The 27,118-nt window shown below is 48.5% G+C and overlaps 7 protein-coding genes across 7 annotated transcripts; 5 read left to right on the forward strand and 2 right to left on the reverse strand.

Moving 5' to 3' along the window:
• Positions 1-1,002: 1,002 nt before the first annotated feature.
• Positions 1,003-2,264, forward strand: JR316_0008371 (uncharacterized protein; the record flags this gene model as incomplete). The annotated part of the gene is made up of 2 exons (XM_047894086.1): positions 1,003-1,599; positions 2,064-2,264. The coding sequence occupies 2 exons, from the start codon at positions 1,003-1,005 to the stop codon at positions 2,262-2,264; spliced, it is 798 nt and encodes a 265-aa protein (XP_047747401.1).
• Positions 2,265-2,409: 145 nt separating this feature from the next.
• On the forward strand, positions 2,410-3,720 carry JR316_0008372 (uncharacterized protein; the record flags this gene model as incomplete). The annotated part of the gene is made up of 3 exons (XM_047894087.1): positions 2,410-2,606; positions 2,663-3,110; positions 3,157-3,720. 3 exons carry the CDS (start codon positions 2,410-2,412, stop codon positions 3,718-3,720), a joined length of 1,209 nt encoding a protein of 402 aa, XP_047747402.1.
• Positions 3,721-4,461: 741 nt separating this feature from the next.
• Positions 4,462-6,348, forward strand: JR316_0008373 (uncharacterized protein; the record flags this gene model as incomplete). Its single annotated transcript, XM_047894088.1, has 3 exons — positions 4,462-5,619; positions 5,680-6,017; positions 6,210-6,348. The coding sequence occupies 3 exons, from the start codon at positions 4,462-4,464 to the stop codon at positions 6,346-6,348; spliced, it is 1,635 nt and encodes a 544-aa protein (XP_047747403.1).
• Positions 6,349-6,786: 438 nt separating this feature from the next.
• JR316_0008374 (uncharacterized protein) lies at positions 6,787-8,368 on the forward strand (the record flags this gene model as incomplete). The annotated part of the gene is made up of 2 exons (XM_047894089.1): positions 6,787-7,962; positions 8,015-8,368. 2 exons carry the CDS (start codon positions 6,787-6,789, stop codon positions 8,366-8,368), a joined length of 1,530 nt encoding a protein of 509 aa, XP_047747404.1.
• Positions 8,369-12,026: 3,658 nt separating this feature from the next.
• Positions 12,027-13,536, forward strand: JR316_0008375 (uncharacterized protein; the record flags this gene model as incomplete). Its single annotated transcript, XM_047894090.1, has 2 exons — positions 12,027-13,154; positions 13,204-13,536. The coding sequence occupies 2 exons, from the start codon at positions 12,027-12,029 to the stop codon at positions 13,534-13,536; spliced, it is 1,461 nt and encodes a 486-aa protein (XP_047747405.1).
• Positions 13,537-21,211: 7,675 nt separating this feature from the next.
• Positions 21,212-23,953, reverse strand: JR316_0008376 (uncharacterized protein; the record flags this gene model as incomplete). The annotated part of the gene is made up of 11 exons (XM_047894091.1): positions 21,212-21,308; positions 21,366-21,565; positions 21,625-21,789; positions 21,842-22,054; positions 22,112-22,149; positions 22,201-22,612; positions 22,665-22,735; positions 22,789-23,485; positions 23,536-23,726; positions 23,779-23,844; positions 23,899-23,953. 11 exons carry the CDS (start codon positions 23,951-23,953, stop codon positions 21,212-21,214), a joined length of 2,205 nt encoding a protein of 734 aa, XP_047747406.1.
• A 794-nt stretch (positions 23,954-24,747) lies between these two features.
• On the reverse strand, positions 24,748-27,107 carry JR316_0008377 (Transcription elongation factor SPT5; the record flags this gene model as incomplete). The annotated part of the gene is made up of 6 exons (XM_047894092.1): positions 24,748-25,297; positions 25,354-25,619; positions 25,672-26,502; positions 26,562-26,833; positions 26,901-26,988; positions 27,060-27,107. The coding sequence occupies 6 exons, from the start codon at positions 27,105-27,107 to the stop codon at positions 24,748-24,750; spliced, it is 2,055 nt and encodes a 684-aa protein (XP_047747407.1).
• Positions 27,108-27,118: the final 11 nt, after the last annotated feature.

The raw sequence follows: 27,118 nt of genomic DNA on the forward strand, positions 1-27,118 counted from the left end.
AGAAAACCGTGTGACGCGCACTGGAGGCGCATCACGGATGATGTCACCTGTCACATATCGAATATAACTTGTCGAGGTTTTGGTGGGGGTTTGCTCTTGACCACCACCATCTCTCCCTTTGTGACATCCTTTTCTCGAGTGAGCTCTAAATATCTGCGATTCATCCATATCAATCATCCATTTCTCAACACATCGCATAAGTGGCGAGTCTGGTAAGCCACACCTATTACCCGTTCGTTTAACCTGTTTGAGTCTATAATACTCGACAATTATCGATTTCAGAGATAACCAACCCTATGGGCGAGGAAATTTGTGGTTTCTTAGTCCTGCATGCGCATATATGCGCTTATTTTTTAGCAGCACATCGGAATTCTATGCTGCTGTCGGCAGAATTTCACAGCTTTTTTGCGTATATATGCGCATATATGCGATGTGTGTGGCTTCCTCCCCTTGTGCCTTGTGTGCTCGTTTTTGCATTTCGGTTTCTTCAAACCTTTCTGGCTCGACGGTGTTCTACATGCGCATATATGCGTTGACTCTCGTTCTGGTGACAGCTTTTATCCTTTGCGTTTTCTTTTTTGACTCTCGTACTATGTGTTATTGGAGACAGGTTGCCTGCATCCCTCTGTCCCGCGCATACAAGGCCCTCCGCCGCTTTTGTGCCATGTGATGCACAGACCTATCTTCAATCTGTTCAAGGTTAAATGTTTGCAACTTGCGCCCATATTCTTGATGCTATACCGCATTCACAATTCCGTGCCTCGGACTGACTGAAATAATTCACGCTTTAATCAACGGATGGTGTCAATAGGAAGCATAACTGTATCTTTTTTGGCACAAGTTGGCCGGCAATCACGTCACGTCTGCGGCGAGTCACGGCACATGACCAAGTTGAATATGCGGCGTAACGGGTCACATTCACAGGCGTGTTTCTTTTACTTGGACGGACCTCATTAGGAAGCGGGCTTGCCACATTCCATTCACACTGGACTCGGCCTGATCATGATATTTCCATTCTCCTTCCGCTTCGCTATTCCGGGGCTCTTCAATCCCTTTGCGGTGCCCCAGCAGCCTCCCCCGACGACCCAGCCAGCAACGGCGAACAGGGACAGCCTGCGTGCTGCTGCTCTTCGGATCCAGCAATCTCCGACGTCAAGGATTATAGCGGGTTCACAGGAGCCATATCAATACCCCGCAGCGCCTGCTTATCCATCTTCATCTTCATCTTCCTCCTCCATCCCGCTACCGACTAACAACAACAGGCGGATATCCCGCTCACAGCTGCCCAAGATCCCACGGCGACACCACTCGCCGGACACCACTCCGACAACACTCCGCGCGCTGCCGCTGTCCCGCAAGCGCGGGTGGGAGCCGACATTCGGTGCTGAGAGTCTTGCATCGTCTACGGGGAGCCTGAATAGCACAGGCAAGGCGAGCTCGACCACCTCGCTCAGTTTCACGTCGCCAGAGGGATACCTTGATACGCCCGCTCGGTACCGCGAGATGATGGAAGGGGATATGGATATGCGTATGAGTGATGAGAGGCGCTTTGCGCAGGGTGAGTTCTGTTTTGCTCTGTCTGGGTGCTTGGGTCGGGATGTCTGCGCCCTTTGTTTTATCGAGTATGAGACTTTACTTTTTTGTGTTCTTGTTTCTCTTTATGTTTCTCTTTTGTGTTATGCTCTCTTCATTTGAGGGCAGGGAGGGTGATCATCACATTCGCATCAGCAATGATTTCCACTACGTGCACCGTAGTCGCTGCCTCGCGTCATCCACGACGCTCATATATCTTGTTTTCACTCGAGGCGTATCGGCATACACCCTGTCCCACCACCTCGCGCACACCACGTGCATGATGACCCCTGTGTGGCTACTGCATGGCGCAGGGCATTTATACCTGCTTCATCTCTGCCTGTTTTCCCCTTCATCTACTTTCACTGTCATCGCATCAGTCTTCATCGCAGCGCAGTACTACAACACTCGTGCACATCACTCTTGAGGGGGAGGATTATCCCCCTGCTTATTTTATTCGTTACTCTTCATTTGCGCCTTTGATTTTATAGGCTGAGCTGCGCTCGCCTTCCCCCTTTTCCATTACATTTCAACAACCCAATGCCGTACTTTGCGAGTCCAAAGACCAAGCGCAGGCAGCAGCTTGCGCTCTTACAGCTGCGCGCGCGGATCGTCGCGTTTTTGCGCACGCACTTTCCTTTTTTGTTCTCTTCATCTCCTTCGCGTTCAACGTTGACGCCGCTCTCGACTGAGTCGGAGCGGTCGTTGCTTTTACCACGGGCACTCTCGCCTCTCTCTCCGCGCCTTTCTCTTTCTCCTCATCCCTATTCATACTCTCATTTCCATTCACATTCACATTCCTATTTGTCCCTAACTCAAGCACCTCCCTCTTCTACAATGTCCGAATCATCAACTAATCTCCTCCCCATCCATCTCCCCCACCACCCCGCTCCTACAACTACAGATGAGACCGCCGCCGCCACTGACTCGGAACCACCGCACAAGAAACGCCGCGGCCTCGCGGGTTCGATCGTGTCGACCGCTGTGAGCGCGGCGCTCATTGGCACGGCTGTTGGGTTGACTGTATACCGCCTGTGAGTTTATGTCTTCCCTTTCCTGTTATCTTGCTTTCGTTTATCATACATTGTAGATGGAGGGATAGGGGCAAAGAGGGTCAAATCGCGAACAGTGCACATAATGCTACAGACTCGGACTCGGATCAGCCACCGCCTCCGCCATACGACGAAGCCGTCGGTTCCCGCATTACCCAACATCCCACCGTGCCTCTTTCATCCTCTTCTTCCACCTCAACATCTACAACTACGACACAGCGCGTGGTGCCAACAACACCCGGAACACCCACACCACACACTCGCTTTGGGTCAGGGACAGGAACGGCGAAAGGGAGGAAGAAGCATACAGTCACGGTGCGGCGGGCAAAGCGTAACACGCCTAGGCAGGGGTATGTGTCTGCGTTTGGCTCGCCCCGTGCGCGCGGGAGTACGAGTGCAGGTGCGAGGGGCGGGGAGTTTGATTTTGGATATGATTATGCGGGTCGTGAGGATGCTGGGGAGGGGCGCACTGAGGTGGAAGACAAGGTGAGAGGCATTGTGTTTGTATGGGCGATAACTGACCTTTCTGCAGATGGACTGGATGGGCGACAAGCTGAGCCAGCTGATCGAGCAGGGACGGCGCGCGCTACAGACAGAGGTCGTCGTGATGAGCGAGGCCCGCGAGGATGAGGTGGATGATGGTGCTGGGGGTTGGGTGGAGGATGATAACGACGACGACGACGAGGGTGTGGATTCGGATGCAGACTCGATGCGGGGGTATGGTGCTGGTGCTGGAGGGGGGAGGCGGAGAGCAGGGTCGGTAAGGAGTTTGAGGAGTCTGAGGAGTAAGGCAACGGTGACCCCTAGGAAAACAGACGGGTTGGGTCTCGGGATATCTGTCCCTTCGTCTTCGTCCATGGCAGCTGCAGCCCCGTTCTACACCGCGTCGTTCGAGCGACCGCCCGTACACGGGCATACGAGGGGCGTGTCGCATGAGAGCGGACTTGGCTTTGGGCTCAGTACGCCCGGCGGACAAGGAGGATTTGGAGTGACAGAGGAGGAGAGCGGGGCCTGGGAGAGTCCTGAGATTCGCGCGAGTATGGAGCGGGCGCGTGCGAGGGTGTTGGCTGCGCGCCGGGGTGGGGGTGGTGTATAGGTGTGAGGGATATGTGTAGGATAGAAGGAAGAAAGGATCGGCGGCAGCGTCCACCACACCACAACATTCTACGCCGCGCTCAGAGTTCAAAGCGCGGTCAAAGTCATAGGCATCACCACCCGGTCTCCCCTCTCGCCATGACTGGCAATGCTACACATTGGTCTTTGGTTTTGCGTAGATGCACTTGGGTATTGCTGGATGATAGAGTGCGACATGCACGCATTTGTATGTGTATATCCTACCAATGATCACACCACGCGCTTTCAGAGGCAGAGGTGTGGAAATGTAGGAGCAGGGTAGGAAGAAGAGTATGAGGTGCGGTTACAGATAGAGAAAGGAAAACTTAAAGAAGCGCAATGTTATGTTATGTTTTGTAATCTGCTGTGTGTAAATTAATATTCTTTATTGCTCGAAAAGTCATTTTGAGTAAGATGAAAATAGTTGAAATCTGTGCTTCATTGGATTCTACAAGCTAACATCATACCCTATGCGTTTGGAGAGTCAAATTACAATATTTACGCCGTAGATTGTTTACAAGGATTCACGTCGGCTGTTTTCAGGATCGGGTGCAGTATAGTTTTTGTGGATTTTGGAGGTCAAAGCGAGTGGTTTCCAGGGTCCTGCAGTGACTAGGGTATTTAAGGCGGTGCTGCTTTGTTCAACCGATGCCGCCGTTTATCCATCGTAAGTATATGGCATTTCTTCTAGGATGCGCTTTACTGATTCAGACCTCCTACAGAAATGGCGTGGAATCAACTCGCAGCCGAACTATGGACAATGATTGCAGACGAGTGCGACGAAGACGGAGTCCGTGCACTATGCTCGCCCGAAATGCCACCGCACATCCGGGACAGCGCTCGCCCAGTTCAGTTCAGAAATCTGAACTTCGCGGCATACAACGTGCTAGACAAACTTGATTTTAACATCGATCGATATCAATTTGCAAGATCTCTGGCCATAACTCAAATATTGAGCAATCGAAGGTTTACAGAACTCCCGAAAAGCCCACTTGTACGCCACGTCCGCTCCTGGAGGTATACAGGATATTTGGTTCATTCACCTCATCCTGGTATATCCAAACGGGAAAAGTTGATCGATTTAACAATGCAATTTCACGTTGACAAGGTGTGGCCACTGTTCCTAGCAAATCTTCACCTCTACGTTGGATTGACTAGACTTGCATTGCAAAATGTTGTCATTGACGATGTGGCCGTAACGTCTTTCAATGCGTTGGACAACCTGCAATCTCTTGAAATCACCCACTCTATTATCTCCTGCACAACAATTTTGCGTCCCTTTGACCGTTTAACACATTATACGCAACAAGAGGCCCGCGGCACCTTCCATGTTGAGTTTATGATGCCAGTGTGCTCTACTCTGACCTATTTGAATGTTGTCATCGGCACAGGTGACTACCGCAAACTGTATTCCGCTCTGGAGCAGTGCCATGTCCTAGATGCACTTTCAATTTATCTGATCAAAGAACAAGGGAAAGCGTTTGAATGTCCACCACCAGGGGTGGATCTTTCTATCACAGCTTGTCCTAATTTATCCGAGTACATTGGACCTGCTTACTATTATGCTGCAGATATCATTCCAGGTCGGCCTTTACACACGATCAAGCTGAACCGATTACCGTGTAATGCAGAACTTGTCCATCCGGGATGCGTTGAATGGATCAAGGTGCTCTTTACCAGTGGAACGGTGCCCGTGGAACACTTTGACGTTGCTCAATGGCCGGCGTCTGCACTGTGTGCTGAAGAAACGTTCCCAACGTTGTTTCATAAATTTCCGCATCTAATATCATTGCGAATTGTCATCGAGCCGTTTGAAGGGACTGGCAACATCGACTTTGGTGACCAATTAGAGGCAGAGAGATGGAACACATATAATTACCTTGTAAGCATATGTTTTTCAGAGTGATTCTTGGCAAGGTGCATCTCGTTAATATCGTATCAGAACATCCTCCACACTCTCAGTGGACCACTTCCATACAAGATACCACCGACCTTGCGGACCTTGGAACTAGTCACTGAAGACGAATATGAAAGGCATCCAACTCACACTTTTGACAAGGTCGTAGCGGCACTCAGACACTCTGCAAATTTTACAAATCTGCGAACATTGATTGTTGGGACTTTGTATTGCTTCCAGAGGTGGACAAGATTGGAATCTGGAATCTGGGACGTCATACATGAAGGAGAATGCTTTAACCTTGACGGAGCGGAGAGGGAGCACTACAGCGAGTTTGACGACAGCTCGGATAATCATGGAAATGTGACGGAGGAGGAAGATACGTAGCTACTTCTCAGCTAGTTTGCCATCTGAGCTGTAATCGGAACCATTGAATATGTCAGATTGAGCGTTCTAACAATAACTTGTATTCCGAGTCAAGAGATTGCGACGAGTTGTAGTTTCGCCTTCAATGGATATTGTGGGTGCGAGCAGAATGCACAACATGTACTGATTACATTTTTGGCTGTCTAGAGTCCCGAGGAGAACCAAGCGAAGAATTCCAAGGAATTCAGCACCTCAGATGAGAAGACAGTTCAAACTGAAGGGCAGAAGCAAGACAAAAGCAAGGTAGTTTTTGACAACCAAGATTATCGGGAACTGGGTGCACTTTGACTAGTTAAAGGTGCAGCTTCGAGTTTCAAAGTTAAGCCTACCGGTATTATGCCAAACGACGTGATTCAGACCCGCGGCCACCCGACCTTACTCGCCTTTGTTCTTGTCACACGACTTTGTTTTAATTTTACACGTCAGTTCGTTGACTTGTGTGTAGCGTTTTTGTCTACGTGACGCCATGGGTACCAAGTGGTACCAGTTAGCCTATTGTCTGGAAGACCTTTAGCGCATGATATCTCGGTAGTAATCATCATGTCTTTTGTCCGGTTGTTTACAATGACATTGGTCTGCAGATCTGCTCCATGGTAACGCCTTTGTCAATGCAAGTCTATTTAACGTGCACTATGCTATGTTCAACCAGCATCGCTGAGTGCAAGTCATCCATTTCATCGTGGGTCTATTTCACTTTTGGATACATTGTACTAACCTCCTGCACAAATGGGATGGGATCAACTTGCGGCCGAACTATGGACGAAGATTGCGGGCGACTGCGACAAGGATGGAGTCCGCGCCCTTTGCTCTCCAGAAATGCCACAGCACATCCGGGACAGTGCTCGCCCTGTTCAATTCCGAGATCTGAAATTTAGAGCATACAACATATGGGACGATTTGGATTTAAGCAATGTCGATTCGAATCAATATCCAAGTTCCCTAATCGAAATGCAGGAACGATCTCGACAAAGGTTTACTGAGCTCCCGCTGAGCCCAATGGTACGCCATGTCCGTCATTGGCAGTATATAGGGCATTTGCCACCCGAGCAGCCTATGAATCCTGACGTGGACAGCGAGCCTGAGTCGGTCCAGGAGAACATGAAGAAAACGTTTCTGCGAACGTATGCTGATGCGATGTGGCCACTGTTCAGAGCGTCACTTCCCCGCTACGTCGGATTGACCGAACTTGAATTGACAAACGTAGTCATTAACGATGCGACTGTTACGTCTGTGAACACTTTGGGCAACCTGCGAACTCTGAAAATCATCAACTGCATCGTCCCCCGGTTAACGGTTTTCTTGCGTCCCTTCGACCATTTAACGGAATATATACAACAAGAAGAGCATACCACCTTCCGCGTTGAGCTTATGATGGCGGTGTGCTCCACCCTGACCAGTTTGACTATTGGTGCAGGTAAATATCACTGGCGCGAGCTGTACTCTGCTCTGGAGCAATGCCAGGTGCTGCAGGAACTCGTCATCGAATTCTTCGAAGTCGAGGAGGTAGCCTTTGAAAGGCCGCCGCCAGAAGCACATCTTGCGATCACAGCCTGCCCTCGTTTAAACGACTACACCGGACCCGCCTACTACGCTGCAGATATCATTACAGGTCGGCCTGTGCACACAATCAGACTCATACAATTACCCGATGGCGCAGAAGAAGATCCCGAATGCATTGAGTGGATCAGGGAGCATTTTACAAAGGGAACAGTACCTGTGCTAGTTTTTGATGGTTCGCGATGGCCGGCATATGCGTGTGCTGAAGAGGCATTTCCGACGATATTTCACGAATTTCCGGATCTATCGTCGTTGCGGATTGTCATTGAAGCGTTTGTGTTAACGGATGAAGTCAATCTTCGTGACGAAGACGAGAGAGAGAGATACAAGAGGTGGCATTACCTGGTAAGCCGCGTTAGTTTGGACCACGATGCATTCATTAATGACATCGAATCAGAATATCCTCCATATTCTCAGTGGACCTCTCCCATACGAGATACCGCCGACCTTGGAGACCTTGGAGCTAGTCACTGATGTGAATTATAACGAGCACCCAACTCATAATTTTGACGAAGTCGTAGCGGCACTCAGAAACTCTGCAAATTTTGCAAATCTGCAAACATTAGTCGTTGGTACTAATGATTGCTTCCAGACGTGGACGAGATTGGAACCTGGAGTCTGGAACGTCGTACAGGAAGGAGATGGCTTTGACTTTGATGGAGAAGGTAGGGAATACTACAGCGACTCTGAAGACACATCAGATGATCAGGGAAATATAACGGAGGAGGAAGAAGCGTCTATAGATACTTGACCACTTCCGCGAGTGATGAATCAGAGACTGCAGATTAGCTGAACATGATAGCCAAAGGAGCACCTGGAACATTAAACGTACCTAAATGTTTGTAGTTTTACGTGTAATCAGAACATTGAAGATATTATCAGTAACACCGGAAAATAAAATGGCCCACTTGAGTATGTCAGGCTGAGGGTGCTAACCAATGGCCGTCTCAACAACCTTTATTCCGAGTCCAGAAACGAGTTGTAGTCAGTGTTCGAGTCAGCGGAAGCTTCGCCTTGGACGGGCATCGTGGGTGCGAGTGTGTACAAAGTGTGCTGGATACATAGCCTTTCAATACCTGGAACCCTGGACAGCATCAAGGAAGGGGAATCCAAACGATGGAATTCGGTACATTAGAGGTCGAAATCAAGAGCAAGTGGCAAGGCGAAAAAAACATGGTGTGCTGTGACATGTTGTGGGCGGATTACATCAGCGCCGTCACGGCCCAGATTATTAAATCCTCGTCACGCCCTCCTCATCGTTTGTATCGCATTTGACTCTCAACCACCACAATCCTCGATTTTTCCATACTTCCACCACATATACTCACACTCAAGCATTCCCGCTCTTAATTTCAAACATCGTTTCACAAAGTTCCATTTTAGTATCCCGCCCAAGCTAAGTACTTTTACAGGTTGTCTCTAAACCTTACCCGCCTGAGAGGGTGGGACTCATATCTATTGCCCCTGGCTGGTTACCTTCGCCCTCGTACCCCAACCAAGCTGACTACATGCACAGGTCCTTTCACAGTCGTATGAAATCATTTAAAGTCATGTTGACTGGAGGAATTCATAACCCACATGACGCCCCAACTGCTACCTGGTTCCTTTGTTTTTCTGTTTCTTGGCAAGGACTCTCTGGTGCGCATATATGCGCTGATTCTGGATCTTTTTCGACGTATTGCTCTACGAGTAGGACTGTTTCCATTTGGCTTGACCCAACCCGTTGCACCTTGCCTATTTTCGGATGCATGGTGAAGAAGATACACGGCTTTGTTTGTGCATATACGCACATATTCTCGCTGCATTGAGGTGTATTTGGCATTTCACTTTCTATGCCTGGTTCTTGGTTTTTCATGTTTTCCATTTAAAAGTCTGCGGTTCATAAGAAGCGGGCTATAGCTCTAAACTGCTCTGCATCCCTCGTATATGCGCGTTTCTGGGAGCTGTTGCTGCTGTCCTTGCGATTTTCCTTATCTTCTGACTTGTATCTTGGGTCTACGTTTTGATGCACTTCCTTCTGAGCTGCGCATACATTCTCAGTTATCACTCCTTCCATCATTGACAGTTGGACGATGAGCTTTCATCCCTCCCCAGAGTCTTGATGGTAAACTACTTTCACAGCTCTTCTTTGACCTGGCTTGACCGATAACTCATGTTGACATCGACGAACTGTGTGCATAGGAAGCATCAAGTTTCTGGGGAAGGTTTTTGATTTCGTCTCTCGCGTTCCGGGGGCTACTCGTGGTGACATTTGTCTCAACCCAACCAGCTGAATTTCACTATTCTCGAATGTTTGGAAAGTATATGCTGCTCTGCTTGCGCATATACAAGCACGTTTTCGCTGGTTTTCGGGTTCTTTATCTGGCTTTTATGTTTTCCTGATTTTGTTCCTGACATTTGTGGGTTCTCTGCGACTTTCCAGCGCTCTCCGACGTGCACATACATGCACTGATCCTTCTATTGGTGCAACTTTCACGCTTCCTCCTCGTGTATCTTTTATTCTCGGCTTGTTCTTCGTCGATTTCAGACACCGCGCACATATTCTATACATTGCCGCCTTATTCTATACGCTGTGTCTGCAGGCTCACTTGGAACTGATGGCAGTCAAATGTCTTCTCTCTGTACTCTTCCACAGCGTCTTGATATTACACTACCTTCACAGTTCCGCGTCTCGGATTGACTGGTGATAAATCATGCTCAAATCGACGGATTGTGTGCATAGGAAGCATCAAGTCGCTGGGGAAGAATTCAGGGATGTTGCATTTGGATTGACTTTCTGCTCCCAATATTTGATTGTTCTCTTTCAACTTGCCAATTGGCCATTTACTGTTTGCAGAGTTTGCATCTCAATAAATGCCCATTGTGTCCCCGCCATTGTGGTGGGGTCATTTCAAACCACTGGATCAGGCCTAATTGAAAATAGCTACAGCCATACGTGGTCATAACAAAGGTATGCCGTGTAGACTTTGCTTTATCTCTAATTAACAATGTTATTACCTTTTCTTTACTCACAGCAATCGTGCTCCTCCTTTATATCACAGCATCTTGCGTGGCCCCAGATTTTCACTGTTGCTATTAGTAATGCCTTTGTGTTTTTTGAATGCTCTCTCACTTCGCATCACTATGAATAAACCCGACGCGTACGTTCAGTTCGTTCCTCGTCGTAATGAAACACTCAGAAAAGGCTTGATCACTTTTGATGTTTTAGTGCTGTTACACGTGGCTCTGTGTAAATGTGGCGTAGGTTTGACTGACAGGTGCATATGGCGTATCAAGTGCACAAATATTATCTTGGTTAGACACCAAATTTACGTGAAATTTCGTGTGGACTTGATGTTCCGGTGGACCTAGACGAATGCGAATTTTCCTCTCCCGGAAGCTCCTTTATCTCGCTAGAGGACTCGACGACCACCTCCAGTGTAAGCCGGACGAGTTTTTGAGTACCTCTTTCAATTTGTAATCATGTATACCACGAACCTGACTCGTATCAAAGTTCACTTTTCGCCATATCAAGCAAGTGGTTCCTACCGCAGACGTATAACCAGTCGTTATTCAGCTGGTGGTAACCCAATCTCTCCAGTATGTGCAGGAAGGGAAGTTCTGCAGAACCTTTCGGAGCTTGGATTCATTAACGTTGAATTGAGCTCTACACCGGCCAGCCAGCTTCAATTTGACTGTTCTGGTTTTGGAAGTTTCGGGGGGTTCTCGCCTGGCATTTGTGCATCCCACGTATATGCGTGTTTCTAGGACCGGTTGCTACTGTCCTTGTGACTTGCCTTTTGTGTTCTGATAATACCTGTGGCTTGGGGCTATGTGTAGATGCTCTGCACTCTGAGCTGCGGATATACTCAGATTATTACTCCCTCCCTCCGAATTGGCAGTCGAACAATAAGCCTTCGTCATCCTCAGTGTCTTGATGGTAAACTACCTTCCAAGTTCTGCTTTGACTTGACTTGATTGATGGTATGCATGTTATTATTTTGGGACAAAGAGAAGAGATACTCTTCCCTAGAAGCAGAGGTCATAGTTTCATTGTCTCAGGAAATCTCACAAATTCTCCTCACAAATTCTCACGTTGTTTGCTTACCCGTTCGATTGTTCCTCACTTGTATGTCCTAGTTCTTCTTTACTATCAGTCACTGATCTCTAATTTTGAATCAGTCAACTATATATAATTGTGTATTGTCTTTTCCGACTAATTAAAGCTGGGTTGCCAACTATGCTGCCTTGTTATATATGTAAGTGATTCGCTTTCAATGACATTGTTCTCCAATTCTGTTAGGGTGACACTTTTGTCTTTTTATATTGGTCAACATGGTATTTAACGAGGCGATGTGCGGAGTGCAAGTCATCCGTCCCACTCTGGGTCTGATTTACTGCCATAACATCCTTTATCGACTTCTATATAAATGGCGTGGAATCAACTTGCGGCCGAACTATGGACCAAGATTGCGGACAATTGTGATAGAGATGGAGTCCGTGCCCTTTGCGCCCCTGAAATTCCCGCGCACATTCGGGACAGTGCTCGTGTCGTATATTTCAGGCATCTGAGCTTCGGGACATACAACCTTACAGCTGATATTGGCCTTAGCAATGCCAATGAGGATCAATACCGAAGCTCCCTGATTGCATTGAAGCAAGAACGCTCACGTCAAAGGTTTACCGAGCTTCCGTTGACGCCTTTTGTACGCCACGTTCGTTCTTGGACCTATCATTCAATTTTACCTGGACTTCGTGCTACTGACGCAGTGGGAATGTACAATGGCACATTGTGGCCGCTGTTCATAGTAAATCTTCCCCGTTATATTGGATTGACAAGACTTGACTTGGAAAGAGTTGTCATCGACGATGCGGCTGTTGCATCTGTGAATGCGTTGGGGAATCTCAAAGATTTGAAGCTCAACTACGTCCTTGTTACCAGTAGAACCAATGTGTTGCATGCCCACAACTATTTAACTCGTCTGTTCTACGAGGACGACAGCTACAGTTTCTACCCCAGTTTATTCCTAGGAGTGTGCTCTACCCTTACCATTTTGGAGCTTGCGGTCACTAAAGATGAGTACCGCAAGCTGTACTCTACTCTGGAACAGTGTCATGTCCTGGAGATACTTTCCATTGACCTGTTGGAGACAGAAGAGGAACCCTTTGAAAGGCCGCCACTAGAAGAACCTCTTTCCCTCACAGCTTGTCCTGACTTGTCCCAGTACACCGGACCCGCTTACTACGCTGCAGACATCATTACAGGTCGACCAGTTCATTCGATCAAGCTTACACAGACACCTGAACACGCAGAACAACATCCCGGATGTATTGACTGGATTAGGGAACATTTTACAAAAGGGACGGTGCCTGTGAGAAGCTTCGATATTCCTCGTTGGGATGCGTCTGCATGTGAAGAGACATTTCCGACGCTGTTTATGGAGTTTAAGAATCTAGAGTCGTTGCGGATTGTTATTGATCCAATCCTTTTGGCTGACGCAGGCAATCATGATGATGAACCAGGGAGATCCGGAAGATACAACGCCTGGCATTACCTCGTAAGCGAATTTTTCTCAACAAAGGGTATTTTAATTAACGCCATACCAGAATATCCTCCATCTTCTCAGTGGTCCTCTCCCGTATGAGATTCCATCGACCTTGCGAGTTTTGGAGCTAGTCACGGAAACTAAATACGAAAGGCACCCGACTCACACTTTCGACCAAGTCGTAACGGCGCTTAGAAACTCTCCCCAATTCGCCAATCTGCGAAAGTTAACTGTTGGGACTGAGCAGTGCTTTCAGACGTGGCAGAGATCGGATGCTGGAATATGGGATATGACACAGCGTAAAGTCTACGAATTTGACTTTGATGGAGAAGAACTGAGAGAAAGCGATTTTGAGGACGACGTGTACGACGAAGGAAGTGAAATGTATGAATGAGGTGGATGAGTGAGTGAGGCCGCGAGTTGGCGGAAGAGGTCAATACCTGTAACAACAATTAAACGTGATTACCCTGGACTGATTACTTATGCCCTTGTTTACTTCCGTCAGTATATGTTGGCGATTCTGTTCGTTTTTGGACTTAAGGGTACCAGTGTTGATTCTGGCCGCCGCTATATCGCTGGAACTCCTGAAATGACAAAAGACTGTGTGCATTGCCTGTATATTTCCCAAAATTTGAAAAGTACTGGGCCAGTGGTAGCTTGGCGGCTGAGATGAAAAGAAGTAAATGGTTGAGAACATCGGAAGGATGAAAATCGAAAATTGTGTGTCGGTGACAGATAACATCAGCCGTCACGTTCCATAGTCACGCACTCATCGAGGTTTATGTCGCGGTTTGGTCGCGGTTGAACGTTGACTCTTAACCACCACCGTCTTCCTTTTCCCTTGACTTTTCAAACCAGCAGCACGCTAATTAATGTTTTCCATGTCCTCGCTACTGTTCCAAATTATTCTGATGCGCCCATTTCTAAAAAACTCATAGGCGCCGAGGCTGGTTAGTTTCGCCTTCCTCCCCGCCCAAGCTAATTATCGTTTACAGGACATCTCTACTGTGAGATATTCAATACGCAAACGCATCGAGCACTCGGCGCGCGTACGATAGCCCTGCCCAGGGCATCCACAAACCGCCACAAGTATGTACATCTTATTATCTGTATTATACCTTTTGTTCTGTACATTCTCGGGCGCTTTCGCCACTATTCCATTTCGGTTTCTCAGTTATTCCACTGTATATACTCCGTGTTTCATAGTTGTTACTATCTATGTACATTAGCTACACGCGCATATAAATGCGCGTGCTTCGTTCTCTCGAACCTCAGTCGTTCTGTTCGAACACGACTGAGGTGAGATTCTATTATTTGTTTCTTATTTACTTCTCACTTACTTTGTACAAAGCTCGTATTAGGTATTTACTCAATATCAGTCGTTCTGTTCGAACACGACTGAGCTCGTATTAGTTTTCTTACAGGTTATGGGCCCCGGCCCCATTGCTTAAACTCAAATTAAAGCCTTACCTCGTGAATTTCTGTACCTACTGTCAACATGTCTGCTGTAACCACTACTGCCGTGCTCTCGGACACGCTGCCGTCGTCCATTCCGAAGCTGGATGCTACGGGCGTGAATTGGGCCATCTTCCGGGTCCGTTTCCAGGACGCTGTTGAGGCAAAGGGTCTCTGGGACCACTTCGACGGCTCGTCGACACGTCCTGAGGTGTCCGACGTGTCTCCTGCTCCTGTGGTTGCACCTGCGACCGCCCCCGAAAGCGCGCCTGCCACCTCTGCCGTGGTACAAACAACGCCAAAGCCCTCTGCCGAGGACCTTGCCGCACAGCAGAAGTGGGACAAGGACGAGTTGTCGGCGAAGTATCTGCTCACGCAGAAGATTCCCGACTCGACGCTAATGCGTGTGCACTCGAAGCGATTCGTCCGCGAGCGCTGGGAGGCTATTGTGGCCGAGTATACGGAAAAGGGCGCATATGCGCAGACGGATCTTCGAACCCGATTCCTCGAGTCGAAGTGCCCCGACAAGGGCAACGTTCGCGAGTTCCTCGACAACCTGCGAGTGAAACGAGAGGAGCTAGCTTCTGTCGGTGTTGATATCGACGAAAAAGATTACCGTTCCGTTATCATTTCGTCCCTCCCCATCAACCTGTCCAATTTCGCATCTAACCAACTCGCTTCGGCCCGTTTGTTTGCCCCGACAAAGACTCTGTCTCCTGACGTCCTTATTTCTCTCATCTCCGAGGAATTCGAGCGTCAGAAGACGCAGCGCAGCCGACGCACGGGAAAGTCGAAGGACGATGACAAGGACGAGGCCTTGTCCATGGGTGTTGCGTCGTCGAAAGGCAAACCGGCCGGAAAATCGACCTCGAAACGCGACTCGAAGCCGCGCGGCGCCTGTTATAACTGTGGCAAGAAGGGGCATTTCAAGCAAAACTGCCCGAAGCCGCTGAAAGGCGAGAAGTCGAATGACAACTCGGCAGGCAACAAGAAGGCCGGCGACGTACACGCCGTGCTCGAAACGGAGTCTGACAGCGACGGTGTGCATGCTGTGTTCACGGCGACTGTTTCGGAGGCAGACTCTCTGCCGGATCTCCAGTCTGTGTCGAAGACGGATTCGGAGAGTGAGGGGGAGGCGGATGATGAGGGTGAGGTCGCGTTGATGGATGGCGATGACTTTTCGGAGGTGGGAAGTGATGCAGGCGACTTTGATGACCCCGCGTGGGACTCTGATGAGTTTGCAGAGCTGTTGGATGACGTCGAGGAGGGTGCGCACGCTATAATCGATGAGATTAGTGCGACGTTCGATGCTGCAGCCGCTAATCACGCACCTCGAGTGGAGATCTATGACTCCGGGTCCACTCGCCACATCTCGCCCTACCGTGAGGACTTCAATACCCTCACGGAAACCTCTCCCCTATCCCTACGTGCTGCGAACAAAGGCGAATTCTGTGCTACGGGGATTGGATCAATGACTATTGATGTCCCAGACGGGGTAGATGTCAATAAACTGACACTTACCGAGGTCCTTTACTCGCCGGAGGTAGGGTACACCCTCATTTCCATCGGACGGCTCGACCAGAATGGCTTTTCAGCCACGTTTGGCAATGGCAAGTGCACCATTACCGGCCCCGAGGGCGAGCGCGTGGGCAGCATCCCCATCAACTCGAAGGGGATGTATCGCGTGGCACATGAGGCCGACGCAGCCAATGCTGTGGTCGAGCAGATCACGCTCGACCAGTTCCACCGTCGAATGGGCCATATTGCGCCCGAAACGGCGAAGCGCCTTGTCGAAAAGGGCTTCGTGACTGGTATTTGTCTTGCCACAGCCTCGAACAACGAGGCCTTCTTTTGCGAATCGTGCGTCTATGCGAAAGCGACGCGGCGGCCGGTGGCGAAGGAACGAGGTGGTGAGCGAGCGGCGGCGTTTGGCGACGAGATCCATTCAGATCTGTGGGGACCTGCACCGGTAGAAACGAAGGGTGGTAAGCGCTACTACGTCACGTTTACAGATGACGCTACGCGACTCACCCGATTGTACCTGCTCTGTCTCAAATCCGACACCTTCGAAGCCTATCGAGAGTACGAGGCTTGGTGCGAGACCCAGTTTGGTGTTCGCATCAAGTGCCTGCACTCAGATAAGGGTGGCGAATATGAAGGGAAGGCATTTGTTGCTCACCTGAAGACCCGAGGCACCATTCAGAAACAGACCGTCCACGACACACCGCAGTTTAACGGCGTCGCGGAACGGCGTAACCGCACCATCATCGAGCGTGTGCGTGCGCTTCTGCATGCCAGTGGCCTTCCGAAATCATTGTGGGGCGAGGCATGTCGTCACGTCGTCTGGTTATTGAACCGCACGTCCACGAAGGCGCTCAAGGGTGTGACACCCTACGAGGCTGCATTTGGCAAGAAACCCGACCTCAGCGAGCTGCGCGAGTTCGGCGAAAAGGTGTGGGTGCGACTGGAGACGGATGCTATGAAGCTGGGCGGGCGGGTGAAGGAGGGATGATGGCTGGGCGTTGACGAGAAATCAAAGGGTGTGAGGGTGTACTGGCCGGATAAAAAGACAGTGACGGTGGAGCGTAATGTCTATTATGACAAAACACTCTCGTCAGTCTCTCGTCTCGAGGGGGAGGAATGGGAAATAGTCGAGGCGAAGACAGACGGACTCACCGACAACCAGGCTGCAAATCAGCCTATCGAAACTCCCGCAGAACCTCAGGTAACCCCTACCGCATCCCAAGCAACACCTCGCGTCGAAATCGACCCCGATAACGCCACAGACAGTGCCTCAGAGCCCGAGGCACGTCCAAAACGTGCTCGAAAGCCCACCCGACGCATCCGCGACATCCTCGAAGGTGTCGGTGTCGCATCCCATCGCCCGAGTGACCCCAGAATCACCAGGGGCATCACGGTACCCTCCACCGAACCTCCTGCTCCCTCGTCTTCACGATCCGTCGATGTTGAGGGGGAGGATGCATCCCTCCTTGCCGAATACAATGTCGTCGAGTACAACGACGTATATGCACTGGTGGCTGATGTTGCGGAAGCAGAGGCGCTCGAACCACGGTCGTTGTCGGAGGCGAAAAGGCGCCCCGACTGGTTGCTGTGGAAGGCTGCGATGGATGAGGAAATGGAACTGCTGAAGAAAGCAGGAACGTGGGAGATTGTTGACGCACCTGAGAACACGAATATTGTCGGTTTGAAATGGGTGTTTCGCGCAAAAAAGGACGCCGCGGGCAATGTCGTACGCTACAAGGCGCGTCTCGTCGCGCAAGGCTTCTCCCAGGTGCCGGGTGTCGACTATTTCGACACGTTTGCGCCCGTTTCGCGTCTTGCATCGATCCGGGCAGTACTTGCTGTTGCTGCCATCAACGACTACGAAATTCAGCAAATTGACATCAAAGGAGCGTACCTGAATGGAGTCCTCAAGTCCGACGAAATCATCTACATGCGACAAGCGCCTGGTTACGCTGTCGCACCCTCATCCTCCTCTACCCCGGTCTATCGTCTTCGAAAAGCCCTGTATGGTTTGAAGCAGGCGGGTCGGCGTTGGTACGAACGGCTCGTCGAGATAATGGTGAAGCACCTCGGCTTCTCGAGGTGCGCGGTCGACCAGGCGGTGTTCGTGAGGAAGGGAGGGCGAGGAGACTTGGTCATCGTGTTGGTACACGTTGATGATTGCACAATCGTGGCAACGCGGACTGAGCTCATAGCTGAGTTCAAAATTGCGATTAGTCAGCACGTTGATATCACGGATCTAGGCAACATACACTGGCTCTTGGGCATCGAGATCATCCGCGACCGCGCTGCGCGTCGCATCTACCTCTCCCAACGATCGTATATCGACTCGATAATTCGTCGATATGGCCTTCAGGACCTCAAGCCCGTTTCCCTGCCTATGGATCCGAACGTACGACTCACATCGACACAATCCCCGACTACCACAGCTCAATTTGCGAAGATGCGTGATGTCCCGTATCATGAAGCGGTCGGATCGCTCATGTACGCGTCACTCGGTACGCGTCCCGACATTGCCTACGCTGTCCAGACCGTCTCGCGTTTCTCGACGAACGCCGGCGAACCTCATTGGGAAGCGGTAAAGCGAATTTTTCGCTATCTGAAGGGCACGAAGGATCTCTGGCTGTCATATGGAGGACAGCAGAGGGAGTTAGCAGGGTACGCAGATGCGGATGGGAGCATGGCCGAGGATCGGCATGCTATCAGCGGGTACGCTTTTATTTTACACGGCGGCGCAATCTCCTGGTCGGCGAAGCGACAGGAGATTATTTCACTCTCGACAACCGAATCCGAGTATGTTGCAATTACTCACGCCGCGAAGGAAGGATTATGGCTACGATCCCTCCTCAAGGACCTCTTCCCATTGACTCTCGACACCACCGTCTTATTTTCCGATAACCAATCCGCCATTGCGCTCACGAAAGATCATCAATATCACGCTCGCACGAAACATATCGACATACGCTTTCATTTCATTCGATGGATCATCGAAAACGGTTCGATTCGCCTTGTCTATTGCCCGACCAACGACATGGTCGCTGACGCATTCACGAAGGCGCTTCCGTCGCCCAAAGTCAAGCATTTCGCGGCCGAGCTTGGGCTCGTATCCGTTTGAGGGGGAGTGTGAGATATTCAATACGCAAACGCATCGAGCACTCGGCGCGCGTACGATAGCCCTGCCCAGGGCATCCACAAACCGCCACAAGTATGTACATCTTATTATCTGTATTATACCTTTTGTTCTGTACATTCTCGGGCGCTTTCGCCACTATTCCATTTCGGTTTCTCAGTTATTCCACTGTATATACTCCGTGTTTCATAGTTGTTACTATCTATGTACATTAGCTACACGCGCATATAAATGCGCGTGCTTCGTTCTCTCGAACCTCAGTCGTTCTGTTCGAACACGACTGAGGTGAGATTCTATTATTTGTTTCTTATTTACTTCTCACTTACTTTGTACAAAGCTCGTATTAGGTATTTACTCAATATCAGTCGTTCTGTTCGAACACGACTGAGCTCGTATTAGTTTTCTTACATCTACCTCTACCCGCTCATATAGGACTGTGGACGCTACGGTACTTGGAGAATCTTGGTAACCCATGTGGATGAAATGGAGCCTTGTTTTCTTGGACTGCTTACGACCTCAGTTGGTCGACTCTCCAGCCATATCGCGTGTGCATATATGCGCGTATTCTCGCTCTTTTCGAGGTTGTTTGATGCTTCTATTGTCTTTGAAGTCCATCTGGGGATTTCTTGTGCCATTTCTCTGCACTTTGCCCTCGCGTTGTCTAATTTCAAATGCTTGCAGAGGCTACGCGAGTTTGTATGCGCGTTACCCGGCTCTGTGGGCGCATATACTCGCTGATTTTGGATGTATTTACTGTTTTGTCCGCTGCGCTTGGGGTTTGTGGGTCCTAGCTTTTGATTTTGCTTGTGGGCTGTGCGTTATGGCTTTGCGACCCTTTTTGTGCGCATATATGCACTATTTTTTGCTCTGCTTACAGCCTTCCAATTGACTCTTTCGGCCGGCGTGTTTGGCTTTCGAGCTTTTTCAATGGGTAGATGGGGATCTGCATCACTTTACCCTGTGTCAGGGTTTCTCCAGTTTCCCCTCTTTATCTTCACAGAATTATCTTATCCTTTCATTATCTTATCAATTATCTGATTAGATAGTTTATTTCTTTCATCACAGCCTTCTTGCTCCACTTCTTTCTAGTAAATTCTATATGATTCCTAGTCTTACTCATCCTTTTTCTATATGATGTCACTTTTATTCTTTAACCTTCCTTTATGATGTAATGTAGGGAATATTCTAGAATAGCTGTAGAGTATAAATACTGGACTTGTAGGTAGCTGTAGCTTCAGCTTCAATCTCTTAGGATATCCACTATCATTGGTGTGATCTCTTAGAACCATTGAATCTCTCTCACTCTCTTATTCTCTCTTTGCTCTCTTACTCTCCCTCTGCTCTCTCTCTCTCTCTCTTGCTTAATCTTTGTTGGTGGCCTTGTCACACTGATTACATCAGCAATACCGGGGCCAAGTAGGTAATGATCCGTAGTGATACGTAATTCTGTAGTGCCCATAGTAACGGTCCCATTTGGGTAACACACACTGATGTACCTGTAGCTTGGTACCAACGTGACATGGTACTCTGTAGTGATCTGTATTGTAACGCGAGTGCTGTGTAGCGGCGTGTAGCATGCTTACCATGGTCCATACCCCTCTGTATACAACTGACATACAAATTGTAGCATACTACCACAGATTTGTAGCATGCTACCACAGATTTGTAGCATGCTACCACAGATTTGTAGCACATCATAACACACTGCAAATAGGTACAAAGGCATATATAGTATCCACTTTCATTTGTATAGTGTTGTGTGGCTATTCCTGCAAGTGCCAATATCACACTGAAAACCGAACCATTTTTGACTAAAATGGGCAATTTTAAAAATAGATAATCTATGTTTGGATCGGACCAAACATGTTTCTATTAGTAGATGCATAACTATTAATACGTGACGATCTAAATATGGTATCTTCTAATCCACACCCGGCAGCTGCCCCGCTCATTCACCCAACTACCCTTCTGGACCGTAATCTAGTTCCTCCTGTGGGATAGAATGGAGAGTCATCCTATAAGGGTTGGGGGGGTTCTTCGTAGGCCTCATAATAGCACTGATTATGGAGATCTAAATGATGCAAAGAAAGAAATGAATAAAAAAAGATACACACCATCCTTCCTCAGCCACTTCCCTACATAAGCGAGCCAAGCGAGGACCTTGGTTCAAGGTATCCTTCTCTGCCTCTGCTGCAACCAACATGCAGGCATCATACCTCAGGGAGTACTCCTCTCCCTTGAATTCAATACCCGAACACGGACCACCTCTTGCAGGGTCAATCCCATCCCTCCACTCCTCAAGACAGTTGTGGATCTACAGCAAAATGCTTGTTAGCAAGGCAGTGCCAATAGCAGGAGAGAAATCAGAACTACACAACTGGCCACAAGCGCAAATGCTTTGTGGGGAAGCGATGTCTTGAAGAAATCCGTCTTTGTCTCCAGACCTTTGATGGGGACTGCAACCCCTTTTGTAGGATGGTAGAAGAAGTCCAGACAGATCTTCTTCACAAAAGGATGTCCAAATGGGACATCGTGATACTGGAAACAAATCAATGAGTGGTAAGCCAGGTAAAATGGACGGCGAACTCACTCGGGTTTTGGCAACACCCCGGTGGTATTTACCATTGAGTAGCCAATATGCTACCCTGTCCTTGATGTATTCGATCTCCCCCATCTGATTTTCAAACATATTGGGGTTCGCGGCGATGACCTCCGACGGGACTTCGAGGCCATACGCATTTTTGACCAGGGGTCTGATCATCGTCTTCAGTCTTCCCCGGAAGGTTGACGCGTAGACAAATGCCTAATGAGAACAGACACGTTAGTACGATATCCTTAAAAGAACACGCTAAAAATATACCGTTACGGCGGTATTCCTGTCTAGGAGCGTTTTTTTCTCTGCAAAGTTATGTAAACCAATTAACTAAAATCACAGAAGACAGAACTTACTATCAGGCAACACTTTATCCGTGTTCATTCTTTCAAACACGGTTACTGCCATCTTCACACATCCATCGGCGACTAATAAGTGATTTTCCCGAGTGGGAAAGGGGACCTCCTCTACTACATACAGGCACATCAGTTTGCGTGCAATTTTGAGCACATCTTTCCAGTAACCAGTAAAGGATGCAACTGAATGCTTGGATACTTCCCTAGCAGAAGAAGTACTGGACTTCTTATGAGCGATGTGTGCCTCACCAAGCACCTCATCATCGTCAGATGCTTCGTTGTTCTCCCTTGTCAAACCTTGGGATACGGCTCCTTGCGAAACAGCCGCCTTGCGCAATGCCTCAGGGCGAGGTGGCTTGTTCGCCCGATTACGACGACGGTGTTCTTGAAGAACATCCTCTACTTCCACAACCTATATCAATAATACATTAGCTAGACATTAAATACAGCAGAGAAATGATTACATGGGGGGAAGGCTGGCGGAGCAATGCCCTTGCTCTCCTCTCCTCTTCATCATCGGAAACTTCATCAACCACTGTCAAACATAGGTGGTAAGCAAACACGACATAAAGGTGGAGTTAAACCAACGCTGGGCAGCAGGCTCTTCATCATCTTGACCCGCGTCGTCGTAACCTTCATCACCGTCGACATATTGGAGAGCTTCTTCATCCCCAATATTCTCTTCATCAATTCCTTGCATGCATTCGTCCCCTGATGCTTCCTCAGATCGCCTTTCACCGTCACTATCCCCCTCTTCCTCCTCCTCATCTTCCTCCTGCTCTATGCCTTCGTAATCTTGTTGCTCCTCCTCGTCTTGATGGCTGATGCTAGCCTCTTGGTGGGCGTTATAGGCTGCTGGATGCACTGGCTGTTGTACGGGGGCATGTTGTGTTACAGGATGCACTGGTTGTTGTACGGGGGCATCGTAGTATTGGACAGAATTCTCTGCCGCAGGGGCAGCGTAACGCTGAACAGGATTTGCTGCGTGTTGTACAGGGCGCGGGACAGGATGTGCTGCATGTTGTACGGGGCGCGGGACAGGATGTGCTGGCTGTTGTACCGGAGCAGCGGGGCGCTGGATGGGGGCAGTGGGTCTTTGGACAGCATGATCAAGCTCTGAGTGCTCCTGATTTCTCTGAGCTGCACGTTGGATCTGGACAGGAGGGGGGGCACCCTGAGATTGTCGTGGGCTTGGTTGGACTTGTTGGACATCCCAAGGAGCAACTGAAGGCGTTGGCCTTGGTTGCATTTGAATAGGGGGACCTACATGCGACACAACGGTAACCTAGACGTGCTTGGAAGATAGCAAATTTAAGATTAGAACAGTAGACTCACCCCATTGCGAGGTTTCTTCAAGGGAGGCGCCATCTCATTTTCAGGCATGGCGCTAGTATCCACATTGGCGGCCCTTGACTTCCTCTTCCCAGCCTTCTCGAAGTCAATAAAAATGATGTTAGATGTTTTCTCCTGCCGAGCATTTACTCCACCAAGACCACGGGTGCTTCGGATAGGATGGCCATTGGGGTCTTTTTAATAAGGAGTTCAGTGAATCTCAACAAAGAAAATGCTAGTACAGACCTGCTTCAGGAGCCTGAGGTGGCTCGTTTTCTGCCACGGAGCTCGGACCCTGTTCAACCTCTTGTCCTAGATGGATAAAACATTAAGTATGCGGATGTAATGAGGATATATAGATGATACCTTCAACCGTGGCATTGACAACCGCCTTTTTCTTTTTGGATCCTTTAGGTGGCATATTGGGCTGGTTTGACGGTTGTAATGCAGAAATAGAGACAAGGGGTGGTGAATTATGTCAAGCTACGATCCGGAGGTATGCGAAATTAGCATCTTTTCAAAATTTAAGGCGACGGACATCAGTCAAAAATATATCGTGCCATATAGAAATTACAGGTACTGAAACAGTACCCCTATCTACTACAATATATCACATATACATTATAGTCAGATTCCATGTCCTACTTAGAGTTAAGTAAAGTTACATCTCAGAGGGGAAAAGACTGCACCTATCATGATCGCGGATTATCCTGAGGGTGCATTAGAATAGGTATTCCCCGACTAATGAGGGATACCCGTAGACGGGCGATTTCGAGCTGGGTTTCAAACAGAAGATCTTCATTGGATTTATATGCTCGCATAATGTCGTCCATATAACAACGTAGCTCTGCCTGAACTTCTAGACACCTCTGTTCAGTGAGTTGAAATTGGTCAAGAGCCTTTTTAACGGCCTCTATGCCTTGATTCTAGAGGAAGGTGGATTAAAACATGAAAATAGACCTAAAACGAAGAACTCTGCCTCTTCGGGTATGCTAGGGAGGCGGCGACTTTGAGGTTGCGAAGCGTTGTTGCTATTGGAATGGTTCATGATAAAGATAGGCAACAATTTGGTGTGGTGGTGGTGGCTTAAGTTCAAGACGATCAACACATTACGAACCATTAGCACTGTTGATTGCCGAAATACACTTAAATAGAATGACATAAAACCCGTATATGTCTACAAGTCCGTGTTCGAGATACAAGTAATGCTGCACCCTACATATTTACAACTTTGACACCACGGGACGGGGGGAAGATTTGAATCAAAGATGTTGTCGGAAAAGTTGGGAATGTATCACCGCGTTTCATACGAGTAACGGGATATTTATGTACAACGCAAATATCCTTGTCTATTGATCGTATCCTGAATATAATCCCCATTGAATCGCCCTCAAGCGGTGTAACGAAGTCGTCCTTTTTTACAGGATGAATTGGAAACAACACTGATTTCGGTAATGTCAGTGTACGTCCCAGTAATGCTAGGTGGGCAGTATCGTCGGTAAGGCTGAGAAGTTCCATCGCCACTTGATGGTCGCCCTTGGATTTGTCTACGACTTTTAATCGTAATCCTTTCAGCTTATCGTATTTCGTATCTAGCCAGTGAGCGACGGTTGAGGGTAGTTCTGCGATTTCCACCGCCGAGTGTACAGGTATTGCTGAATACGGATTCCATGCAGGAGACAGAAAACTTGCTACTGTGGACGGCATTGGAGTTGCTCCACCAGAAGGCCCGGGGTCTTGAGCGGAATTTATATGTTCTCGGTTGCTTGAAACAATGTCAGTAAGCACCTGACAGTCAACGAATCAAGTGAAACCACATACTGTATAATTAAATGTGATATTTTAATACGTTCCACCCTCTGGTTACGAGCTTCCAGCTCAACGTCTGCAAAGCCGTCGGGGGTAGTGCTTTTAACGATGCCATAGTACCCCTTGAATGTATTATTCCCGACAACGATGACACTCAAACCTATATAGACGTCGTTGTGGTCTCTTTCTCCAAGCTTTGACGAATGACGCTTTCGCGGGCGAAGAGTAGCATGGGCAGGGGGGACGTAGAATATGACTGTGTGGATGGGCACAATGACCTGAAAAATGTGTTGAACACTACTGAGACAAAGAGAATGACAGTTCACCTACTTCGCGTTCGTGCTCTGGGGCGATAATACAAACAGATCTTCCATCAAAGTCTGACACCCATCCATGGAGATCTTTGTGATCCCCTTCAACGACTTCAACACTATCGCCTATCTGGAAAGCTGCACGTAGATCGTGTAGTGCAACTGCTTGTGTTATACCTTGGGAGGGGATGTGCACTTCCACCTCAGCGTCAGAAACACTCTTGACCGTTCCAAAAAGACCTAAGTATTCTCCACCAATAATTTTGACTCGATCATATCGTTTCAGTCGAGTCATGGAGATGGCTTTCGAGGCTTGCGCTAAGGTCTCCGTCGTTACAAATGGACACTCGCGAAATTGCTCCAACTCGGACGATGTTGGGAGGACATTGGAAAGATATTTGAGATCGATGGCGTCGAAATCCGTGATAATAAATCCATCCTGGAATATCCTGTCGAGGTGCGATTTCTTGATGTTGTCCGGAGGTCTGGGGATAAGAACAACACTTTTCCGACCCTGGAATGTGAACACAAGGCCGGTAGCATTTGCGTAGGTCGTCCAAGCCTTACGCTTTCCAGCAACCTTGACCCACGATTGGTCTTCAGGGCGTGAGGGTGGGGGATGAGATAGGATCTCCATACATCTCTCCGAGGATAGCCTAACTAAATGTGTCGGATTAAGCTCTCTAACGAGGCAGGCTAACGTATGCGCATGTTGCATTGATGGCGCCTCGACGTAGATTCTCCCAGGAATTGAGGATTGAGCGAAGACAGACCGGGCAAGGATGATGGGAAATGTAGGGTTCGTTGACATCTGCATAATTTTGAAAGCGACGGCCTCTTCGTGTCCAACCTATCACTCGTAAGGTGATCAATAAATGCTGACTGAAGACTTATATTATTTTTGCGTACCTTGCAACCTATTTCATACATGATATCAGTCGCGGAAGGCATATAATTATTATCACCAAGTCCTCCTGGTTGGGGATTGCCATATTTCTGTATAAGTTCTCGTGAACTAGATGGCTCTATATCATTGTCAGGACGAATTTTCATGCGTGAAGGCAGAAGCATGGGCAACAAATCGCTCCATTCATCAGCGTTATCTGTATTTTGCATGGCATGATATAGCCGAGAGTGTGCAACACGTTCCTCATCCTCAGAGAATTCATCGTTATCATTCACTGTATGTCAGAACCCATTAGCATCAGTACATATTGAGCAGAATATATGTAAATTATTGGAACATACGTAGTTGGCCCCCTTCATAATCAAGCTCTTCCGAACTTTCATCATCATCGGAAACCGCTGCTTCAATGTCTATGAAGGGATTAATGTCCTGATTTTTTGAGATCATAATTAAATTTCCCTGAAGTTAGTGATTAGATGGAGGGTTGGATTAGTACACACTGTGCGGTTGCCTAGGCTGTCAAGTCGTCTGCGTTTATAACTAGACATTGTGGGTCTTA

The sequence above is a fragment of the Psilocybe cubensis genome, chromosome 7 (assembly GCF_017499595.1).
Source record: "Psilocybe cubensis strain MGC-MH-2018 chromosome 7, whole genome shotgun sequence".
Lineage (NCBI taxonomy): Eukaryota > Fungi > Basidiomycota > Agaricomycetes > Agaricales > Agrocybaceae > Psilocybe > Psilocybe cubensis.